General features: G+C 47.9%; 1 protein-coding gene across 4 annotated transcripts; it reads left to right on the top strand.

Annotated features, from left to right (window-relative positions):
- The first annotated feature begins 10,532 nt into the window (after positions 1–10,532).
- Positions 10,533–18,872, top strand: NAT8 (N-acetyltransferase 8 (putative)). Of its 4 annotated transcripts, XR_005987828.1 has the most exons (3): positions 14,867–15,836; positions 18,044–18,350; positions 18,625–18,872. XR_005987828.1 is itself a non-coding variant. In XM_041755360.1 (2 exons), the coding sequence occupies exon 2, from the start codon at positions 11,572–11,574 to the stop codon at positions 12,274–12,276; it is 705 nt and encodes a 234-aa protein (XP_041611294.1). In that variant the 5' UTR covers positions 10,533–10,664; positions 11,495–11,571; the 3' UTR covers positions 12,277–12,448. The 4 variants fall into 4 exon arrangements, 1 of the variants encoding a protein (XP_041611294.1); XM_041755360.1 differs by lacking the exons at positions 14,867–15,836; positions 18,044–18,350; positions 18,625–18,872 and adding exons at positions 10,533–10,664; positions 11,495–12,448; XR_005987827.1 differs by lacking the exon at positions 14,867–15,836 and adding an exon at positions 10,543–10,664 and having other exon boundaries at positions 18,044–18,872.
- Positions 18,873–20,532: the final 1,660 nt, after the last annotated feature.

Below are 20,532 nucleotides of genomic sequence, written 5' to 3'. Positions count from 1 at the left end.
TATTTCAAAAAATTTCAAACCTAGACAATTAACAGTACAATAAAAGTCCACATACCTTTCATGTGAATTCACTATGTGTTAACATTTTCCTAAACTAGTTTGCTCTTGCCTCTGGCTCTCCTGTCTGTACTCAGGTGTACACATACTTTTGCTGACTGATTTGGAAGTAGACCTGGCACTTCAGCCTATACAGTGTTTAGTTATCATACCTCATATCCTTTAAAGTAAACCTCTTAAAAATAATGACATTTTTTGAGGAGCACCCTTGATGTCTTTCAGACTCCCACACTATTTGGATTTATTGATGATTTAAGTCAGCTTAAATATTTTTGGGAGTAAGAGTAGGTAAGTTTTGTGTCCTTGCCATTGTGTGTCATCAGGAGGCACATGAGGGCTGGCCCGTTACTGCTGATACAGAGTTTGATCAGCTGCTTAAGGTGGTGCCTCGCCCAGACCTGCCCATTCAGAGGCATCTCTTCCCCTGATGCAGTGTTTCAGCTACCCCAGGCTACAAGTCTGGCCCTGTGTTCCTAACATCTCCAGCATACTACCCCTCCCGTGCCATCACTCACATTCTTTTTATTGACGTGTAAAATGTCACATACGTACTTATTCTCCTATTTTTACACATTTATGTTGCCTTCAATGTTTCACTTTTGCAAATAAATCTTTGTACATGTTTCCCTTTCTTTAGGATAGCTTCTCTGAAGTGGAATTATGGGGGGAGGGGGGGAGTTGAACTCATTAGACTTTCCAGAGCAGGAAGGTGCCATTCTGCACCCCCATCCTTGCTGCTGGTTTGCTGACAGCAGCTACCCTGAACTCACATCACAATATCCAGGAAAGCACAACCTAGTTTGGTTGGTCTCAGAATGAGCAATTTGTATTTGTCAAATTTGCCTGTATTGACCTTTCCATAGTCCTTAGTGCCTCTGACCTCCCACACTCTCCTCCAAATCACCCTTCAACTATCTCCCCGCCTCCCTGTCTGGAGGCTGACCTATATGGCAGCAAGAGGACTCTTCTCTTTGGCTTCTGCTTGGGTTTGGCCAGGGAGAGGCCTGCCAGAGTCTGGAGAGGGGAAGAGAGGCAGCACATTCTCCTGACTCCTCCCTACAAGCTCACATGAGCTGGCTTTGTCCCTGAACCTTTCAATACCTGGGTCAGGTGCCTGTCACCTCTCCCACCTCTGAGAAATAACACACCTGGTTCTTGCACCATTCTCGGTCCCTCTCAACCCACCACACCTTCAGAATTAGCCCCTTTGATCATCTGCATAAAATCTGCTTAAGTTACCCTAATTGAGTGTTGGGGCCTGATACCCTCTCATTTTCTCAATTAGTTGAAAAGTTACAGAACACTTCTGTAGAGCTAGAATCATTGTCCTAGGATTTCCGAACACCTTACCAAGGATGACCCATTCACTGTCTTCTTCCCTTGAAAGGATTTGCCATGATTTTCTTCCATTCATCTTCTTTAAATGGTAAGTTGTCAGTAGAAGTTTAGGGCATTGGCCTGGCATCAGGTTACTGGGAGCCCTGACAAGAAGTTAGGGGAGATTCTGGGAACTAAGTTAAACGAAGCTGAGTTGATTGTCTCTTCTCCCTGAGACTTCCAAATGCAATGCCACTTCCTGTCCATCTCACCGGCACATTTCTGGGCTGCAGTAATGCAGTGGGGAATGTTTTTCAGAGATAGAAGCGTGGAGTTTAGTGACATGTTCCTCTTAAATCCACAGCCTTTGGAACAATGGTGAGTCTCTGAGGCCCTGGATAGGAGATCTCAGCTTTTCTGGCCTTGGTTTCCTATTTGTAAAATGGGGACATTAATGTCTTTAGTACTTAGGTTGTCAGGAATATCAAATTGTAGAGCACAGGAAAATAGCTTCCTCACAGTGCCAGGCATCTCATTTCTCAGTAAACAGCAACGATCTCTTCTCTTTATGCAGTGGCACCAGTGCTGAGGCAGATAGTTAAAAAAAAATAGGACTCATTGCTGGTGGGGAAAGTAAAACAGCGTAGCCACTTTGGACAACAGTATGGCAGTTCCTTAAAATGTTAAACATAAAATCACCATCTGACCCAGAAATTCCACTCCTATGTGTATACCCAATAGAACTGAAAACAGGTGCTCAACCCAAAACCTGTACACCAATGTTCATAACAGCACAATTCACAATAGTCAAAAGGTGGGAATGAATAAACAACGTGGGATATCCCTACCATGGAATATTATGCGGCCATCAAAAGCAATGACCTATTGACACATGCTACGTGTGTGAGCCTTGAAAACAAAGTGAGGGCAGCCCTGGTGGCTCAGCAGTTTAGCGCCGCCTTCAGCCCAGGGCATGATCCTGGAGACCTGGGATTCAGTCCCATGTTGGGCTCCCTGCATGGAGCCTGCTTCTCCCTCTGCCTGTGTCTCTGCCTTTATCTCTCTCTCTGTGTCTCTCGTGAATAAAGTAATAAAATCTTTAAAAACCAACAATAACAAAGTGAAAAGCTCAACACAAAAGTTTGCATATCACATGATTCCATTTAAATGACATATACAGAAAGCCAGTTAGCTGTTGCCGGGGTCTGGTGAGAGGAGGAAGAGAGAGTGACTACATGGAGGCCAGGGGGTTTCTTCTGGGGTGTGGACATGCTTTGGAACCAGGTAGAGGCGGCAGCTGCACAGCATCGTGAGTGTGCTGAAGCCACTGAATTGTACACACTACAACAGTTAATTAAAACATGAAATAATAGAATAAACACATCTGCCTTACCTTTAGGAGTTCATGATCTTAACTAGGTGCCTTTAGATTCTCAGGTCCGGCTAAGGCAGAGCCAGGTAGATTCCCAAGCCTCCGTTTCACCATCTGAAGGCAGGAGCCTGGAGCCGCAGCACACTCCAGGCTTCATGGTTTACACAGAGAATGACCCATAAGTCCTCCACCTGGAGACAGCTGCTGCCAGCCTCTAGTACATCACTCAGATGTTTCTCTCTGCATGCTGTGTCTGGTAGTTTTGAGTTATATTTTTCCAAAAAATAAGGGGTTTTTTTTGTAAGACTTCATTTATTTGACAGAGAGCACAAGCAGGGGGAGCTGCAGGCGGAGGCAGAGGGAGAAGCATCTCCCAGCAAAGCAGGGGGCCTGAGGCAGGACTCGATCCCAGGCCCCTGGGATCATGACCTGAGTCAAAGGCAGATGCTTCACTGACTGAGCTACCCAGGTGTCCACCCTGCCAAAATGAGTTAAAACCTACTGTTTTATAGTCTTTTATTTCTTGGAGCTATATTTTGACCCCACCCCCACCCCATGTCAATAAATCTTCATTATTTATGGTTGTGAGGAAGGATGAAAAGCCTGAATGGAAACGAAGGCCACTGAGTTTTGAGGAGGTCACAGGAGCCCAGTGAGAGTACAGAGAGAGTACAGGCCTGGGGACAGACCACAGAACTCTGGCCCTTCACTTTGACTATTAGGTTTTTGACTGGTTAATATTAGACTCGCTAGGAAAACTCCACTGTACTTTGGAGTCCTCTGTCCCTCCCTTTTGATTCCTCATTCAAATTTTGCTTAACATTGAAATGTTAAAATGTACGAAATCATGGCTCACCCCTCAGATTTCATGTTAAACTCTACCCCTGTGGCCTTGTTGAGTGCCAAAGACCTGGCACATCAGCAGTCTCCATTCACTGGGCCCAGACCCCAGCCTATGGGTTCTGACCAGAAGGCCTCAAGATGGTACCAGTAGGGGCAGTCATGATCTTTCTCTCCAAGTCAGCCTCTCTCCAGCACCTCTATTTCTTCTAGAAATGTGGTTGTCATCCCTGACCACTTCCTTGTCCTTATTGCCATTTGGGTCATTACAAACTCCTGCCATTTCAGCCCCCAAAATGCACCTACAAGTGGGCTGCTTCTCACCATCTGGGTCCCCTCACTTGGGTCCAAGCCACCACTGACTCTTGTAGGGCCTCTGCTGGCCCATGTGGCTCCTTAGTGGACATAGAACAAGGTACCCCTTTCACACAGTCACAGCCCATTAGATACACAGCCCAGTGGGCAGTGATGCTTTTGAGCAAATAAGAAACGGGTCCCTTTTCTTTGGCCAGACTCAGCTCTGTGGTAGGACTCAGATTTGGCGAGTGGAAGAGGGCCCTATTTGTGTTGGGACTAGCCCTTCCGGGCCAGGTGCTCTTGGACAGAGAGCAACCTGCATATCTGTACTTAGCCTGTGGGGTGGGGAATATGTGCTTCCACGACTGTCTCCTCCCATTCAACTCTCCAGATGTAGCCAGAGCAACACTCATGCACGCACACATGCACATACACAAGTACACACACCCCTGCTTACATTACTCCCCGGGGAAAAGCATATGGATGGCCTCCCGTCGCTTTTGGAGTAGAGTCCAAACTCCATACCTGGGAGGACAGGCCCCTCGCGTCCAGGCCCTAGGCGCCCTCACCTCCCTGTCCCTCCCTCCTTGGCCGTGTTGGCCAACTTTCCCTGAAAACCTTGCCTTTGTCCCGCCGCCTCAAGGTCTTCACGCCTCCGCTCTCGCAGCCCCGCAGCCCCGCCCCGCGGGTGTGAGAGGCGGTGCGGGGCTCCCGGCGCCCGGTGGCAGGAGGTCCGAGGGCCTCCCAGCGCCGACGTCCTGGGTGTGCTGGGCCCTCTGCTCCGGGCCGCCTGCCCACGTGGCCCACAGGAGCGTCCCATGCTTGCATATGCTTGAGGAGCGCTGTGACCCTGGCTTCAGGAGCTGGGGGGCTTCACCGTGCGTCGGGGTGAGGGGCGAACGGAGAGGCGCACCGGAGTCTTGGAGGTGGGGGAAGCAGCCCCCTCGACAGCATATATGTGTCCCAGAGAAGGGATTTTTCTGTTTTGTTGTCCCCTGCTTTAGTTGATCTCAGTGCAAAAAATTTCACAGCTGCTAAGGCACAGACCATGACTAAGGAGCAGAACGCACAGCAGGTGCACCCCAGGCTGTGCCCATTAGCTGCATGGCAGCGTTGCTTATAGGTGAAGAGGTCGCCAGGCACTTAGTACTTGAATCCTGCACAAGAGTACCAAGAAAAGAAGGAAGGGAAAGGAGGGGATGGCAGGGGAGGGGAGAAGAAATAGGAGGGAAAGAAGGAAGGAAGGAAGGAAGGAAGGAAGGAAGGAAGGAAGGAAGGAAAGGAGGGGAGGAGGGAAAGGAAGGAAGGGAAGGAAAGGAAGGAAGGAAAGAGAAGGAGGGAAGGAAGGAAGGAAGGAAGGAAGGAAGGAAAGAAGGAAGGAAGGAAGGAAGAGGAAAGAAGGAAAGGAAAGGAAAGGAGGAAGGAGGGAAGGAAGGAAAAGAAGGAAGGAGGAAAGGAGGGAAGGAAGGAAAGAGAAGGAAGGAAGGGAGGGAGGAGGGGCAAGATGGCAGAAGAGTAGGGTCCCCAAATCACCTGTCCCCACCAAATTACCTAGATAACCTTCAAATCATCCTGAAAATCTATGAATTCGGCCTGAGATTTAAAGAGAGAACAGCTGAAACGCTACAGTGAGAAGAGTTCGCGCTTCTATCAAGGTCTTCTAAGCACAACATCTCCAAAGAAACAAGAGCTTTAAATGATACACTGGACCAGATGGATTTCACAGATATCTACAGAACTTTACATCCAAACTCAACTGAATACACATTCTTCTCAAGTGCACATGGAACTTTCTCCAAAATAGACCACATACTGGGTCACAAATCGGGTCTGAACCGATACCAAAAGATCGGGATAGTCCCCTGTATATTCTCAGACCATAATGCCTTGAAATTAGAACTTAATCACAACAAGAAGTTTGGAAGGACCACAAACACGTGGAGGTTAAGGACCATCCTGCTAAAAGATGAAAAGGTCAACCAGGAAATTAAGGAAGAATTAAAAAGATTCATGGAAACTAATGAGAATGAAGATACAACCATTCAAAATCTTTGGGATGCAGCAAAAGCAGTCCTGAGGGGGAAATACATCGCAATACAAGCATCCATTCAAAAACTGGAAAGAACTCAAATACAAAAGCTCACCTTACACATAAAGGAGCTAGAGAAAAAGCAGCAAATGGACCCCGCCCCCAGCAGAAGAAGAGAGTTAATTAAAATTCGAGCAGAACTAAATGAAATCGAGACCAAAAGAACTGTGGTCAGATCAACAGAAACAGGAGTTGGTTCTTTGAAAGAATTAATAAGATAGATAAACCATTAGCCAACCTTATCAAAAAGAAGAGAGAGAAGACTCAAATTAATAAAATCATGAATGAGAAAGGAGAGATCACTACCAACACCAAGGAAATACAAACGATCTTAAAAACATATTATGAACAGCTGTACGCCAATAAATTAAGCAATCTAGAAGAAATGGATGCATTCCTGGAAAGCCACAAACTACCAAAACTGGAGCAGGAAGCAATAGAAAACCTGAACAGGCCAATAACCAGGGAGGAAATTGAAGCAGTCATCAAAAACCTCCCAAGACACAAGAGTCCAGGGCCAGATGGCTTCCCAGGGGAATTCTATCAAACGTTTAAAGAAGAAATCATACCTATTCTACTAAAGCTGTTTGGAAAGATAGAAAGAGATGGAGTACTTCCAAATTCGTTCTATGAGGCCAGCATCACCTTAATTCCAAAACCAGACAAAGACCCCACCAAAAAGGAGAATTACAGACCAATATCCCTGATGAACATGGATGCAAAAATTCTCAACAAGATACTAGCCAATAGTATCCAACAACACATTAAGAAAATTATTCACCATGACCAAGTAGGATTTATCCCCGGGACACAAGGCTGGTTCAACACTCATAAAACAATCAATGTGATTCATCATATCAGCAAGAGAAAAACCAAGAACCATATGATACTCTCATTAGATGCAGAGAAAGCATTTGACAAAATACAGCATCCATTCCTGATCAAAACACTTCAGAGTGTTGGGATAGAGGGAACTTTCCTCAACATCTTAAAAGCCATCTACGAAAAGCCCACAGCAAATATCATTCTCAATGGGGAAGCACTGGGAGCCTTTCCCCTAAGATCAGGAACAAGACAGGGATGTCCACTCTCACCACTGCTATTCAACATAGTACTGGAAGTCCTAGCCTCAGCAGTCAGACAACAAAAAGACATTAAAGGCATTCAAATTGGCAAAGAAGAAGTCAAACTCTCCCTCTTCGCTGATGACATGATACTCTACATAGAAAACCCAAAAGACTCCATCCATCCCAAGATTGCTAGAACTCATACAGCAATTTGTTAGCGTGGCAGGATACAAAATCGATGCCCAGAAATCAATGGCATTTCTATACACTAACAATGAGACTGAAGAAAGAGAAATTAAGGAGTCAATCCCATTTACAGTTGCACCCAAAAGCATAAGATACCTAGGAATAAACCTAACCAAAGAGGTAAAGGATCTATACCCTAAAAACTATAGAACACTTCTGAAAGAAACTGAGGAAGACACAAAGAGATGGAAAAATATCCCATGCTCATGGGTTGGCAGAATTAATATTGTGAAAATGTCAATGTTACCCAGGGCAATTTACACGTTTAATGCAATCCCTATCAAAATACCATGGACTTTCTTCAGAGAGTTAGAACAAATTATTTTAAGATTTGTGTGGAATCAGAAAAGACCCCGAATAGCCAGGGGAATTTTAAAAAAGAAAACCATAGCTGGGGGCATCACAATGCCAGATTTCAGGTTGTACTACAAAGCTGTGGTCATCAAGACAGTGTGGTACTGGCACAAAAACAGACACATAGATCAATGGAACAGAATAGAGAATCCAGAAGTGGACCCTGAACTTTATGGTCAACTAATATTCGATAAAGGAGGGAAGACTATCCACTGGAAGAAAGACAGTCTCTTCAATAAATGGTGTTGGGAAAATTGGACATCCACATGCAGAAGAATGAAACTAGACCACTCTCTTTCACCATACACAAAGATAAAATCAAAATGGATGAAAGATCTAAATGTGAGACAAGATTCCATCAAAATCCTAGAGGAGAACACAGGCAACACCCTTTTTGAACTTGGCCACAGTAATTTCTTGCAAGATACATCCACGAAGGCAAAAATGAACTATTGGGACTTCATCAAGATAAGAAGCTTTTGCACAGCAAGGGATACAGTCAACAAAACTAAAAGACAACCTACAGAATGGGAGAAGATATTTGCAAATGACATATCAGATAAAGGGCTAGTTTCCAAGATCTATAAAGAACTTCTTAAACTCAACACCAAAGAAACAAACAATCCAATCATGAAATGGGCAAAAGACATGAAGAGAAATCTCACAGAGGAAGACATGGACATGGCCAACATGCACATGAGGAAATGCTCTGCATCACTTGCCATCAGGGAAATACAAATCAAAACCACAATGAGATACCACCTCACACCAGTGAGAATGGGGAAAATTAACAAGGCAGGAAACCACAAATGTTGGAGAGGATGCGGAGAAAAGGGAACCCTCTTGCACTGTTGGTGGGAATGTGAACTGGTGCAGCCACTCTGGAAAACTGTGTGGAGGTTCCTCAAAGAGTTAAAAATAGACCTGCCCTACGACCCAGCAATTGCACTGTTGGGGATTTACCCCAAAGATTCAGATGCAATGAAACGCCGGGACACCTGCACCCCGATGTTTCTAGCCGCAATGTCCACAATAGCCAAACTGTGGAAGGAGCCTCGGTGTCCATCGAAAGATGAATGGATAAAGAAGCTGTGGTCTATGTATACAATGGAATATTACTCAGCCATTAGAAACGACAAATAACCACCATTTGCTTCGACGTGGATGGAACTGGAGGGTATTATGCTGAGTGAAATAAGTCAATCGGAGAAGGACAAACAGTGTATGTTCTCATTCATTTGGGGAATATAAATAATAGTGAAAGGGAATATAAAGGAAGGGAGAAGAAATGTGTGGGAAATATCAGGAAGGGAGACAGAACATAAAGACTCCTAACTCTGGGAAATGAACTAGGGGTGGTGGAAGGGGAGGAGGGTGGAGGGTGGGGGGGAATGGGTGACGGGCACTGAGGGGGACACTTGACGGGATGAGCACTGGGTGTTTTTCTGTATGTTGGTAAATTGAACACCAATAAAAATTAATTTATTTATAAAGAAAATAAATAAATAAAAAATAAAAACATTAAAAAAAAAGAGAAGGAAGGAAGGAAGGAAAGGAGGGGAGGGAGGAAGGAAGGGAAAGAAGAGAAGGAAGGAAGGAAGGAAAGAAAGGAAGGAAGGGAAGGAAAGGAAGGAAGGAAAGAAGGAAGGAAGGAAAGGAAAGGAAAGGAAAGGAAAGGAAAGGAAAGGAAAGGAAAGGAAAGGAAAGGAAAGGAAAGGAAAGGAAGAGGAGGGAAGGAAGGAAAGGAAGGAAGGAAAGGAGGGAAGGAAAGGAAAGGAAAGGAAAGGAAAGGAAAGGAAAGGAAAGGAAGAGGAGGGAAGGAAGGAAAGGAGGGAAGGAAAGGAAAGGAAAGGAAGAGGAGGGAAGGAAGGAAAGGAGGGAAGGAAAGGAAAGGAAAGGAAAGGAAAGGAAAGGAAAGGAAAGGAAAGGAGGAAAGAAGGAAGGAAGGAAAAGAAGGAAGGAGGGAAGGAGGGAAGGAAGGAAAAGAAGGGAGGGAAGGAGGGAAAGAGAAGGAGGGAAGGAAGGAAGGGAGGGGAGGAAGGGAAGGAAGGAAGGAAGGAAGGAAGGAAGGAAGGAAGGAAGGAAGGGAGGGGAGGAAGGGAAGGAAGGAAGGAAGGAAGGAAGGGGAGGAAGGGAAGGAAGGAAGGAAGGAAGGAAGGAAGGAAGGGAGGGGAGGAAGGGAAGGAAGGAAGGAAGGAAGGAAGGAAGGGGAGGAAGGGAAGGAAGGAAAGAAGGAAGGAAGGAAGGAAGGAAGGGGAGGAAGGGAAGGAAGGAAAGAAGGAAGGAAGGAGGAAGGAAGGAAGGAAGGAAGGAAGGAAGGAGGAGGAAGGAAGGAAGGAAGGAAGGAGGAAGGAAGGAAGGAAGGAAGGAAGGAAGGAAGGGAGGGGAGGAAGGGAAGGAAGGAAGGAGGAAGGAAGGAAGGAAGGAAGGAGGGAAGGGCCTAGTGAGATGAGGGCAGGGAACTGCAGATGGTGTTTCCCTCTGGGCAGGGAGAGTAGGGAGGGAAAGAAGGAAAGAGAGTAGAGCCTGGGCAGGGAGAGTACCTTGCGCGCTGAGCCAGGAGTCTGGACTCTGGCCCATGATGACAGCACAAGGTGAGGCTTGCAATCTCCAGGCTCCTAGAGGCTGTGTGAAGGAGATGCGGGTGGACACCAGAGCGTCCAGGTTCCAACTGGGAGATGCTCCAGGCGCGAACCACCACAGGAGGAAGAGTGTAGGCCATCTGCAAGGGCAAAATCTCCTGAGACCTTCCAGATCCTGCTTCCTCCTCCAGGCGAATTCCCGAGCAATCATAGAAGTGAGGAAAATGGATTTCCTGCTCCCTCATGGCCCAGGCGCAGCCTTAGGATCCTGGGGTTTATGATTATCAAATGTGCAGAAGCCAACCAATGAGGTGGCCATCGGGGAAGGCCTGGTTCCTGGTGGTGGAGCAAGCCCGGGCAGTCGATCCTGGATGCCAGTCAGAGGCTGAGGGCAGAGGCCATCCTGACACTGCTCTGGACATTCAAGGCTGTTGCGGTAGCAGGTGAGAGGGCTCGGGTTGAAGTACAGTGTCTTGAGAGAGGCCTGGAACCCCAGACCCTCTTCTGGGTAGCAGGTCTGATGTTTGACTCTTATACCACCTCGGCAGCCCCAAAATTTGCAGTTGAGGGGGAAGAAGCCTGGGGGCGCCCGGGTGGCTTGGTTGGTTAAGCGTCTGTCTTTGGCTCAGGTCATGATCTCAGGGTTCTGGGGTGGAGCCCCAAGTCGGGCTCCCTGCTCAGCTGAGAATCTGCTTCCAGCCCCGACATCCTCTGTCCCTCATCCCCACTCGTGCTCACTCTCTCTCTCAAATAAAATCAAATCTTTTTCAAAAGGGTGGGAGAAGGAGCCTTTGTTGAAACTTTTACTTGGGAACACAGGATTCCTGCCATGCATGGTACCTAGAGAGGGATGGGCAGGCGGGGGGACACATGGTCTGGCTGCTGCATGGTGCCGCTCCATCGTACCACGAAGCTAAGTGAGCCAGTAAAAGGGAAGGAGGGTGGAGAGGAGGGTGTTTTATATACCAGAGCTTTGTATGTATTATTTTATTAAATCCTCAAAACAATCCCGGAAGGCAGCTTTTTATTTTATCCTGTTCTACAGATGAAGAAACAGGTTCAGAGAAGTTAGGTGACATGCCAAGGCCACACAGCTAAGAAGGGATGGAGACAGGATCATATGCAAATCATTCTGACCCCACACATTCTCCCAGTGGCTGTTACCTACATCCTCTAGGGCAGAAGCAAAAAAGAAATGCCCTGGAGCAGGGTCTCCCGGACCCGTGGGCGGTGGCAGAGATGGGCACTCACGGGGCTTCCTTTCTCTTCCCAGGGCTGCGGGGTGGTGTGGGAGGACACCCAGGCTCACTCACCCTCCTGGGCTTGGAGACTCCGGCACCGCCGTCTTCCATGGCTCCTTATCACATCCGCAAGTACCAGGAGAGGGACCGCCCACGGGTCCTGGACTTGTTCTCCAAGGGAATGGAGGAGCACGCCCCCACCACCTTCCGCCACATCCTGAAGCTGCCCCGAACCCTGGCGCTCTTGCTTGGGGTGCCCCTCGCCCTCTTCCTGGCCTCTGGCTCCTGGCTCCTTGTCTCTGTCACCAGCCTCGCCCTCCTCACTGCCCTGAGATTCTTCTCCAAATACCCCTGGATCCAGTTTAAAGTCCTGTGTTTGCGCTCAGACCTGTCTGACATCACCAAGTCCTACCTGAGTGAGCCCGGCTCCTGCTTCTGGGTGGCCGAGGCCGACGGGCAGGTGGTGGGCATGGTGGGCGTGCTGCCCGCTGCGGAGAGCCCCCTGCGGAGGGAGCAGTTGCAGCTGTTCCACCTGTGCGTGGCCTCTGAGTGCCGAGGTCAGGGGGTGGCCAAAGCCCTGGTCAGGACGGTCCTGCAGTTCGCCCGTGACCAGGGCTACAGCCAAGTGGTCCTCCACACCACCATGCTGCAGCGCTCGGCCGTGGCCCTCTACCAGCGCATGGGCTTCCAGAAGACGGGCCAGTTCTTCTCCTCCCTGAACTGGAGGCTATTTGCTATTCCTTCGTGTGTGTTTGTCTACCCCTTGCCCTCTGCTCAGGCCTCGCAGGCACAGGGGCAGGCGGGGGGGCCTTGATCCGGTTCCTTGTGCCTTAGTCCGGGGAGGGCTGGCTCTGCCCTGGCAGCAAGCAAGGCCCCGAGAGTCAGTGCGACAGCACAGTGAGAGCCTACTGCTCCTTCCGTGGGAACTGGGGGGTGGCAGGATGGCTCTACTCCTTTCTGTCTTTTGGGATGGTCGCGGTTTCATTTATCCAGTGCCACGAGAAGGCTGCATTAAACACACACCGGGCAGCCCGGGGGCTCAGCAGTTTAATGCCTGCCTTTGGCCCAGGGCGCGATCCTGGAGACCCAGGATCGAGTCCCACGTCAGGCTCCCTGCATGGAGCCTGCTTCTCCCTCTGCCTGTGTCTCTGCCCCTCTCTCTCTCTCTCTCTCTCTGTCTCATGAATAAATAAGTAAAATCTTAAAAAAACAAAAACAACACACCAATAAGCATTTCTTTAGTTCACGCATTGGTGGTCAGCAATTTCGGCTGGGCTTGGCTGGCAGCCCTTTGGGTCTCAGAGGGCACAATGCACACATCATTGTAGGACTGGCTGGGGTGACAGGGCCACTGGGTGGCAGGGCCACTCGTTTCCCAGCGTGCAAGCTCAGTGGCAGGTTTAGGGTCATTGCAGAGGAGCCGAGAGTGAAGCAGAAACCAACCAATGCTTTTTCAAGCTTCTTGGGTGTCATGTCGGCTGACATCCCAGTCTCAGGAAGCGAAATGGGCCCAGCTTCTTCAGGAAGAGGAGCTGAAGCACAGAGCAAAGGGGGCCAAGAAAGAGAGCGAGAAGAATTCTGGGAGAAGCACGGGGGCCACAATGCCCTCAGCCTGCTTTGCCCCCGCATCTCTGCTGGAAGGGAGGACGGAGTGGGATTTACAGGGGCTAGAGCTAGAAGTGGTGCAGCACCCCCCCCCCCCCCCCCCCCCCCCCCCCCCGCCCCAAGCCCTGTCACGTGGGTCACGTGGCCCACGCAGGCTGGGGATGTGTATCCGGGAAGAGGAAATGGGGTTGGTGAGTTCCTCAGGCCTGCCACACTGGGACCCTGCCGCTTGTCCCCAAGTGCTCAGAACTCCGGATACTTACAGAAGCCTCAGGCCTGACCCCCTGTCCCCAAGCCTCTGATACAGCAGCGAGTCCTGGAGGTACAGCTGTGTACCTGGTCCAGTTAGCTCATCACCAGCACAGGGTCCCCCCACCCAGAGGCTGGGTCCCAGGATCCAGGGAGTCCCTTGATGACTCGGGAAGTCCAGGCACCCTTTGGGTCTGGGTGTTGTGACACAGCAGTGTTTAGGGCCCTCCCCCATCCTGGCCGTAGGCCTGCTCATAGCTTATCTCCTTCGAAGGGTCAGTCAGGCCGCAAACCAGGCCGGAACCTGCCAACTGGCATTGTTACAGGCACATCTCACCTAAATGGGGACCTGTCATCAAATGCATGGGATGACTACATGCATGTTTGTTACCTAAGACCCTGGGCCTCACCTGCGTCGCCCTCCACTGGGTCTCTTTTCTCCCTAGTCTCGGGTCACCCACAGTCCCTCTGCCACCAGGCATTCTACCTCCCCAGGCCTGCACCTTTGCACCTTCCTTGCATGCTTCTCAGAAGCCTGGAAAGTCTAAACCTCCTGTTACACCGTGCCCCACCTCCACCCCCTGTTCTTTTTTTTTTTTTTTTTTTAAGATTTTATTTATTTATTCATGAGAGACAGAGGCAGAGAGAGGCAGAGACATAGGCAGAGAGAGAAGCAGGTTTCATGCAGGGAGCCCGGCGTGGGACTCGATCCCAGGACTCCAGGATCATGCCCTGGGCATGAAGGCAGGAGCTAAACCGCTGAGCTGAGCCACCCAGGGATCCCTCCACCCCCTATTCTAAATCAAGCTTCTGTTTCCTCGCAGTTCCAGCTTCTAGTGATGCCGGGGCCTTGGGCCCAGGCTCTCTGAGAGGTAGGAAGAGGGGGGCACCAGCCTCTACTGCTGTTCCCACCAGCTCCCCCTGGCCCAGCCGGATGGCCTGGCCAGAGGAACTCCCAGATGGGCGCCAGCTGGTGCTGGAGATGGGGGAGGCCCACAGTGGTCCCAATGCTTTGAAAGTGTTCCTAAGTGACAATTAATTGGTTTTGCTGATCCCACATAGATCCCCCATATCCATGTCCTCCCGGGTTTTATAGGCCAGAGGGGGCTGAGACACCAAGGAGGGAGCAAGTGGGGATATGTTGTCATAAGTGTGGGGATGGTGGCAGTGCTGGACAAAGAATATCAGAAGAGCACCCGCCCCATGGTTGGTGGAAGGCTTCCCAGAGGAGGCAGGTCTTCTACTCCTGAAAATTTGGAACCAATTTAGTTCCAGGTGGAGCTTGTCCATCACTTGTTCCAATTCCCTGCACTCACTATCCAACCACCCTGAGCTAGAATTTTCTTTCTTCTTCCTTCCTTCCTTCTTCCTTCCTTCCTTCCTTCCTTCCTTCCTTCCTTCCTTCCTTTCTTTTCTTTCTTTCTTTCTTTCTTTCTTTCTTTCTTCTTTCTTCTTTCTTTCTTTCTTTCTTTCTTTCTTTTTCTTTCTTCTTTCTTCCTTCCTTCCTTTCTTTTTTTCTTTCGACTTTATTTATTCATGAGAGACACAGAGAGAGGCAGAGGGAGAAGCAGGCTCCCTGCAGGGAGCCCGATGTGGGACTCGATCCCAGGACCCTGGGGTCACGACCTGAGCCAAAGGCAGATGCTCAACCGCTGAGCCACCCAGGCACCCTTCTTCTAATTCTTTCAATAAACCAAAGCTATCTTTCTGTTTCAGGCCTCCACACATGCTTCCCTCTGCCTGGAAACACTCTTCTTCTGCCCCCTCCCACCCTTCCTCCTTGTTTGAAAAGTGCTTTGTTAAAATGTGTTCCTCTAATTTTCAGCTGAGTGGCCAGGGTAATTGGGTTGGAAAGATAACTTCTGAGCAGGGGGAAGCAGTTCATCCTACTCTTACTCGGGCAGTTATTGCTATTCATCCCTGCTACTCAAAGTGTGGTTCCCAGATCAGCAGAAGCACAATTCCTGGAAGCCTGTTAAAAGTAATTGTGAACACAAAGCTTATTAGGCACACGAGATTGGTATTAGCACGTTAGTGTTAGTCCTAGACAGTTTCCTTTTAAATGCCATGTTGCAGCAGCCTCCCAGGAGACTCTGGCTCCACCTCGGGCAGAGTAAGTCAGGGAACTGCACTGTCCCTCATTGTCTGATCCACAGAGGGTGCTCTAGCAGCCAGAGAGAGAGGCCAGGCCTGTCTTGGATATTACTTGTTTGCTCATCTTCCCCAGGCTGAATCCACGCTTGGTCAGTGGAGTTGTCGTTGTTGTTATCTTTTAAAGATTTTATTTATTTATTTATTTATTTATTTATTTATTTATTTATTTATTTATGAGAGACACACAGAGAGTCAGAGACATAGGCAGAGGGAGAAGCAGGCTCCATGAGGGAGCCCGACATGGGACTCAATCTCAGGACCCCAGGATCACAACCTGAGCCAAAGGCTGACACTCAACCGCTGAGCCAGGACCCAGACGTCCCTCAATCAGCAGAGTTTTAAGCAGTGCTTTTCTGCAGGGTTCAGGTAAGGGACCCAAAGACATACAGGTGGATATGTTGGAAGGAGGGTATTTAGGTCAAGATAGGGGGTTAAGGATAATGGGAAGTTAAATTGGAACTTCAGGACCAGGTATGATAGCTAAGAAATAAGATCTGAGACTCAAATGTAGAAATTCCAAAGGAGGTGCTCAAGACAGTTTAGAGGGTCACCTAGGGTTGGGGGAAAGGGAAACGGGGAGTGATGGCTGCAAGTTTTCTTTGGGGGCCATGGAAATGTTCCAAGTCTCCATATAGGTGGTGGCTGCACAACATTGTGAATGTAATAAAAAAGGAAGAGCTTAGATGGCTCTAAAACCCAAAGGAAGATACAAAAGGTTGGAGACAGCAGAGATGATGAGAGATTGTTATGGGAGTCACAGCTGGCCATGAGTCTGCCCCAATGGAGCAAAGGATGGGCAAGGGGCCCCCTGCAGCCCCAAGCCAACTGGCAGAGAAGCCTTGAGGACACCACATACCCTTCTGCTGTGGAACAAGAGCTGATGGTTGATGTTTTCCTGAGGAATTTAAAAGTCCCAGTCAGTGCCTACGGGCCTGGGACTCTGGCAGAGGCAGATGGCTGGCTGTGTGTGTGAGAGAGAAGGGGGTGGGACCGGAGGAGAAAGTGAGGACAGAGGTGAGGCAGTGGTGTGCAGGGAAAGGCAAAGTGCAGATCTAGGACTTGTGACAAGCCTTTGGGCAAGTGTAGGGGATTGATAGTTTTCCAAAAGGTAGAAAGGACAGAGTGTGGTCCAAGATAATTTTAGAGGTCAGTGATTTGGCCCTAGCCGTAAAAAACTCTAGAATGCTGACTCCAAGCTTCCCTTTACCTTTCTTCAGCTAATAAGTAATTTGTTCAATTTGAAAGATGAGATTTTTATTCTGAACTTGGTAAAATTTTAAGAACATCAGAGTTTCCTTTTATGTAACAGCGTGCTGGTCAAACTAGGGTAAATTTGTTCTTGGTTTTGCCTGCCAGCACATGGCTCTCCTGCCTGGCACACACGCATGTGCCTGCATCGAGGTACCTGCAGGAAGATCTGCTGGCCTGTGTTCCCCCTCTCTTCCCCTGCCTGCCCCCCTCCTCCTTATAGTTTTAATATCGTGACAAAGTATACATTACAAAAAATCTACCATTTTGACGATTTTAAAATGTAGAGTTCAGTAGCATTAACTACATTCAAAATGTTGTGCAACTATCATCACTAACTACCTCCAGAACTTTCTAATTACCCCAAAGAGAAACTCTGTACTCATTAGGCAATAATTCTCCCTCCACCCCTCCTCCCAGTCCCTGGCACACACTAGTCCACTTTCTGTCTCTGAATTTGCTTACTCTAGGTATCCTGTTCAAGTGGTCATACTCTATTTGCCCTCTTGTGTGTGGCTTATTTCACTTATCATCATGTTTTTAAGGTTCATCCATAACGTAGCATCTATCAGAATTTAATTACCTTTTAAAGACTGAGTAATATGGTGTATTATATACTTTATATACACACACACACATTTTGCTCATTCATTCACGTGTTGATGGACATTCGGGTTGTTACTTTTTGACCAGAGTTGATTTGTTTTTAAAACCATTCAGGGGGCAGCCTGGGTGGCTCAGCGGTTTAGCGCTGCCCAAGGCATGATCCTGGAGACCCGGGATCGAGTCCCACGTCGGGCTGCCTGCATGGAGCCTGCTTCTCCCTCTGCCTGTGTCTCTGCCTTTCTCTCTCTCTCTCTCTCTCTCTCTCTCTGTGTCTCTCATGAATAAAGAAATAAAGAAATAAATAAAGTCTTAAAAAAAACATTCAGGAGGGGACGCCTGGGTGGCTCAGTGATTAAGCGTCTGCCTTTGGCTCAGGTCATGATCCTGGGGTCCTGAGATCGAGTCCCACAGTGGGGAGCCTGCCTCTCCCTCTGCCTGTGTCTCTGCCTCTCTCTCTGTATCTCTCATGAATAAATAGATAAAATCTTAAAAAAAAAGAACATTCAGGAAAAAAAAAATTTAAGCTACAGTGGGGACATAGTGAATTTTTAATTGGGAGACATTATCAGGGAGGTTCACGAATACATTTTGCTTGCATTATAAACCAGGTGGTTGCCTTCTGAGCAAGATCAGTGTGAAAATGCTCAGCTCTGTAGACCAGGGAGATCCTTGTGTCGATTTTGCTAAATCTGAGTCTTATTCTATGTGGTTTATTTTAGGAACAGCTACACAGAAAATATGGACCTGTGACTGGCAGCACACCGGAGTTTTAAAGCTAGCAGCCGAATGGACAGGATGGCAACCACCTTGAGCATTAGTAGAAATTAAACAGGAGCACTGCCCTGCGGGCCTAGTCACCAAGAGCTACAGCCAGAAGGCCGGCCCATGGTGGGGAGCAGAAGCTAAAGTTCCTCCCTCCAGCCAACATCTCCTTTCTGGGGACATTTTAATTCACTGGGGCATGAACCAGAGGGGCACCAGCTACTTGAGCAGATGCCCAGTGAGCTGGGGAAGTGCCCACTCACGGTGTGTGGGTCTAGGGAACAGGAGGGTGGAGCACCCTGTTGGGGGGCTGGGCCATAGCCCTGATCTTACCAGAAGCTTGGGGGCTCGAGGGAGCCAGGTTAGGCAGGATGGTGGGTGCGAGCTGAGCTCTCTGCATGGTGCATTCTGAGATGGGAAGGAGAAGAGGTGGGGGTGTTGGGTAGCAACATGGGGAGGGTCCCTTTCCCTCAACCACTGAAGGCATGAATAGCCTGGATCCCTGAAGCTGTTGGGTAACCTGGGGTTCTTTGAACAGGGGACCCAGTTGGATATGAGGGACTCCAGAGTGGTCATAGGAAGCTGACCTGCAGCACACACCTGCCCGGTGAGGGGCAGATGGGAGGAGGATGGACAGGACAAAGCTGCGGCCTGCCACACAGATTCCTACCTGGGAGGTCACCCAGGCCACCCCTTCTCTCCGGCTGCTCCCCTACACAGCATTCCCTTATTCTGACTGCTACCTTGTTTTCCTTTCAAATGATTTAAAATGTATTTTGTCCTCACTGTTGATAGTATGTAGTTTGTTTATTGAATTGTCTTAGCTTAATTTATCTGCTCTTAGGCTTCCTGACCATTTTTATTTTCCCCCTTCTAAAAAGTTTGTTATACATATGCTACCTTAATTTATAAACTCCTGGCTTTATTCCATATTTAAAAAACTATTTTATTTCTTCTTAAAGAAATCATGCCTATAAAATTTTTCTTCTGTTGACATTAAAAAAAAAAAGATTTATTTGAGAGTGAGAGAGCACCAGAGGGATAGGGAGAAGCAGACTCCCTGCTGAGCAGGAAGCCCTATGTGAAGCTTGATTCCGGGACCCCTGGGATCATGGCCCGAGCCCAAGGAAGATGATTAACTGACTGAGCCACCCAGTTACCCCTTCTGTTGACATTTTAAATATTTTAATTTGGGCTTTTCAATTCCAAGCTATACCTTTTACAAATATCTTGATGTTTGTTTGTGATTTTTATTTCTTGTAAATTGTAATTCCTTTCAGGATATTCCTTTTTTTTTTATTGTGAAAAGTATATCTAACATAGAATTTTAACATTTTAAACATTTTAAATTGTACGATCAGTAGCATTAGGTACATTTGCTTTGTCATGTAAGCATTGCCACCATCCACTCTCACTATTCCAGACAGTTTCTGGACCCACCAAACACCAGCTCTCTGTTCCTCCTCCTCCAGCCCCTGGTAACCTCTATGCTACTTTCTGCCTCTGATTTGTCCATTCTAGGTACCTCATGTAAATGGACCATATGATAGTTATCCTTCTGTGTCTAATTCTTTTTTTTTCTCTCACTCTCAATCACTGTTTTTAAACTTTTATCTTTTTGGATTTTTATCTATTTTCATTGCATCCTTAATTAAAAATTGTATTTATACTAGCAGGTTTTGCTTTGTTGTACTGATGGGGTCACCCCAGATGGGAAGGCTGGCTGCCCTCCACTTCTCTTCCAAGTTATCTCCTTGGTGCCCTTCAGTAGATTTACCCTCTTCAAAGCTGGCTTTCCAAAGTCTCTCTGGATGACTTGAGATGAGGAATCAAAAAAATTCCTCCACGGCATTCAGCACCCTTAGGTTGCTCTCCTCTGATATTAAGTGGGGACTTTCTTGGTTTCATCCCTCCCCTTTCCCATTTTCCCAGCATCAGCTTACGGTGACCCTAGTCCCTGTGGACTCCATTTGCCAGATAAAAAATAGGACCACACACTGCAGTAAATTTGAATTTCATATAAACAGTGGGTAATTTTTTAGTATGTTTCAAATACAGCACTTATACTAAATCATTTTTTTTTCATTCAGAATTAAATTTCACTGGAAGTCCTGTAGTTTGTAAGCCCTACTGTGGATGCTACCCAGAATTCTAAGTTTTCGTATTTGTTTAAAATCTCTACACCCAATGTGGGGCTCAAAATCACAATCCTGAGTTCGAGAATCAGATGCTCTACCAACTGAGCCAGCCAGGTGCTCCCCACTATCTAGAATTCTAAACTCGAGTTGGGTCCACAGACTGCCATCTTTGTCTTCAGAAGTCCAGAAGGAGGAGATATGGACCAGGTTCTTTCCTCTCTGCCTTTTCTTCCAGGCTCTACAGAAAAACACACCAGACTGGGTTGACCTATGATAATTTGTTTTACTATAGGGCAAGGGCCATTTCA

This window comes from Vulpes lagopus, chromosome 5, assembly GCF_018345385.1.
Source record: "Vulpes lagopus strain Blue_001 chromosome 5, ASM1834538v1, whole genome shotgun sequence".
Lineage (NCBI taxonomy): Eukaryota > Metazoa > Chordata > Mammalia > Carnivora > Canidae > Vulpes > Vulpes lagopus.
Note: the sequence above shows the minus strand (reverse complement) of the source record. Positions and strands in the feature narration are given on the sequence as shown.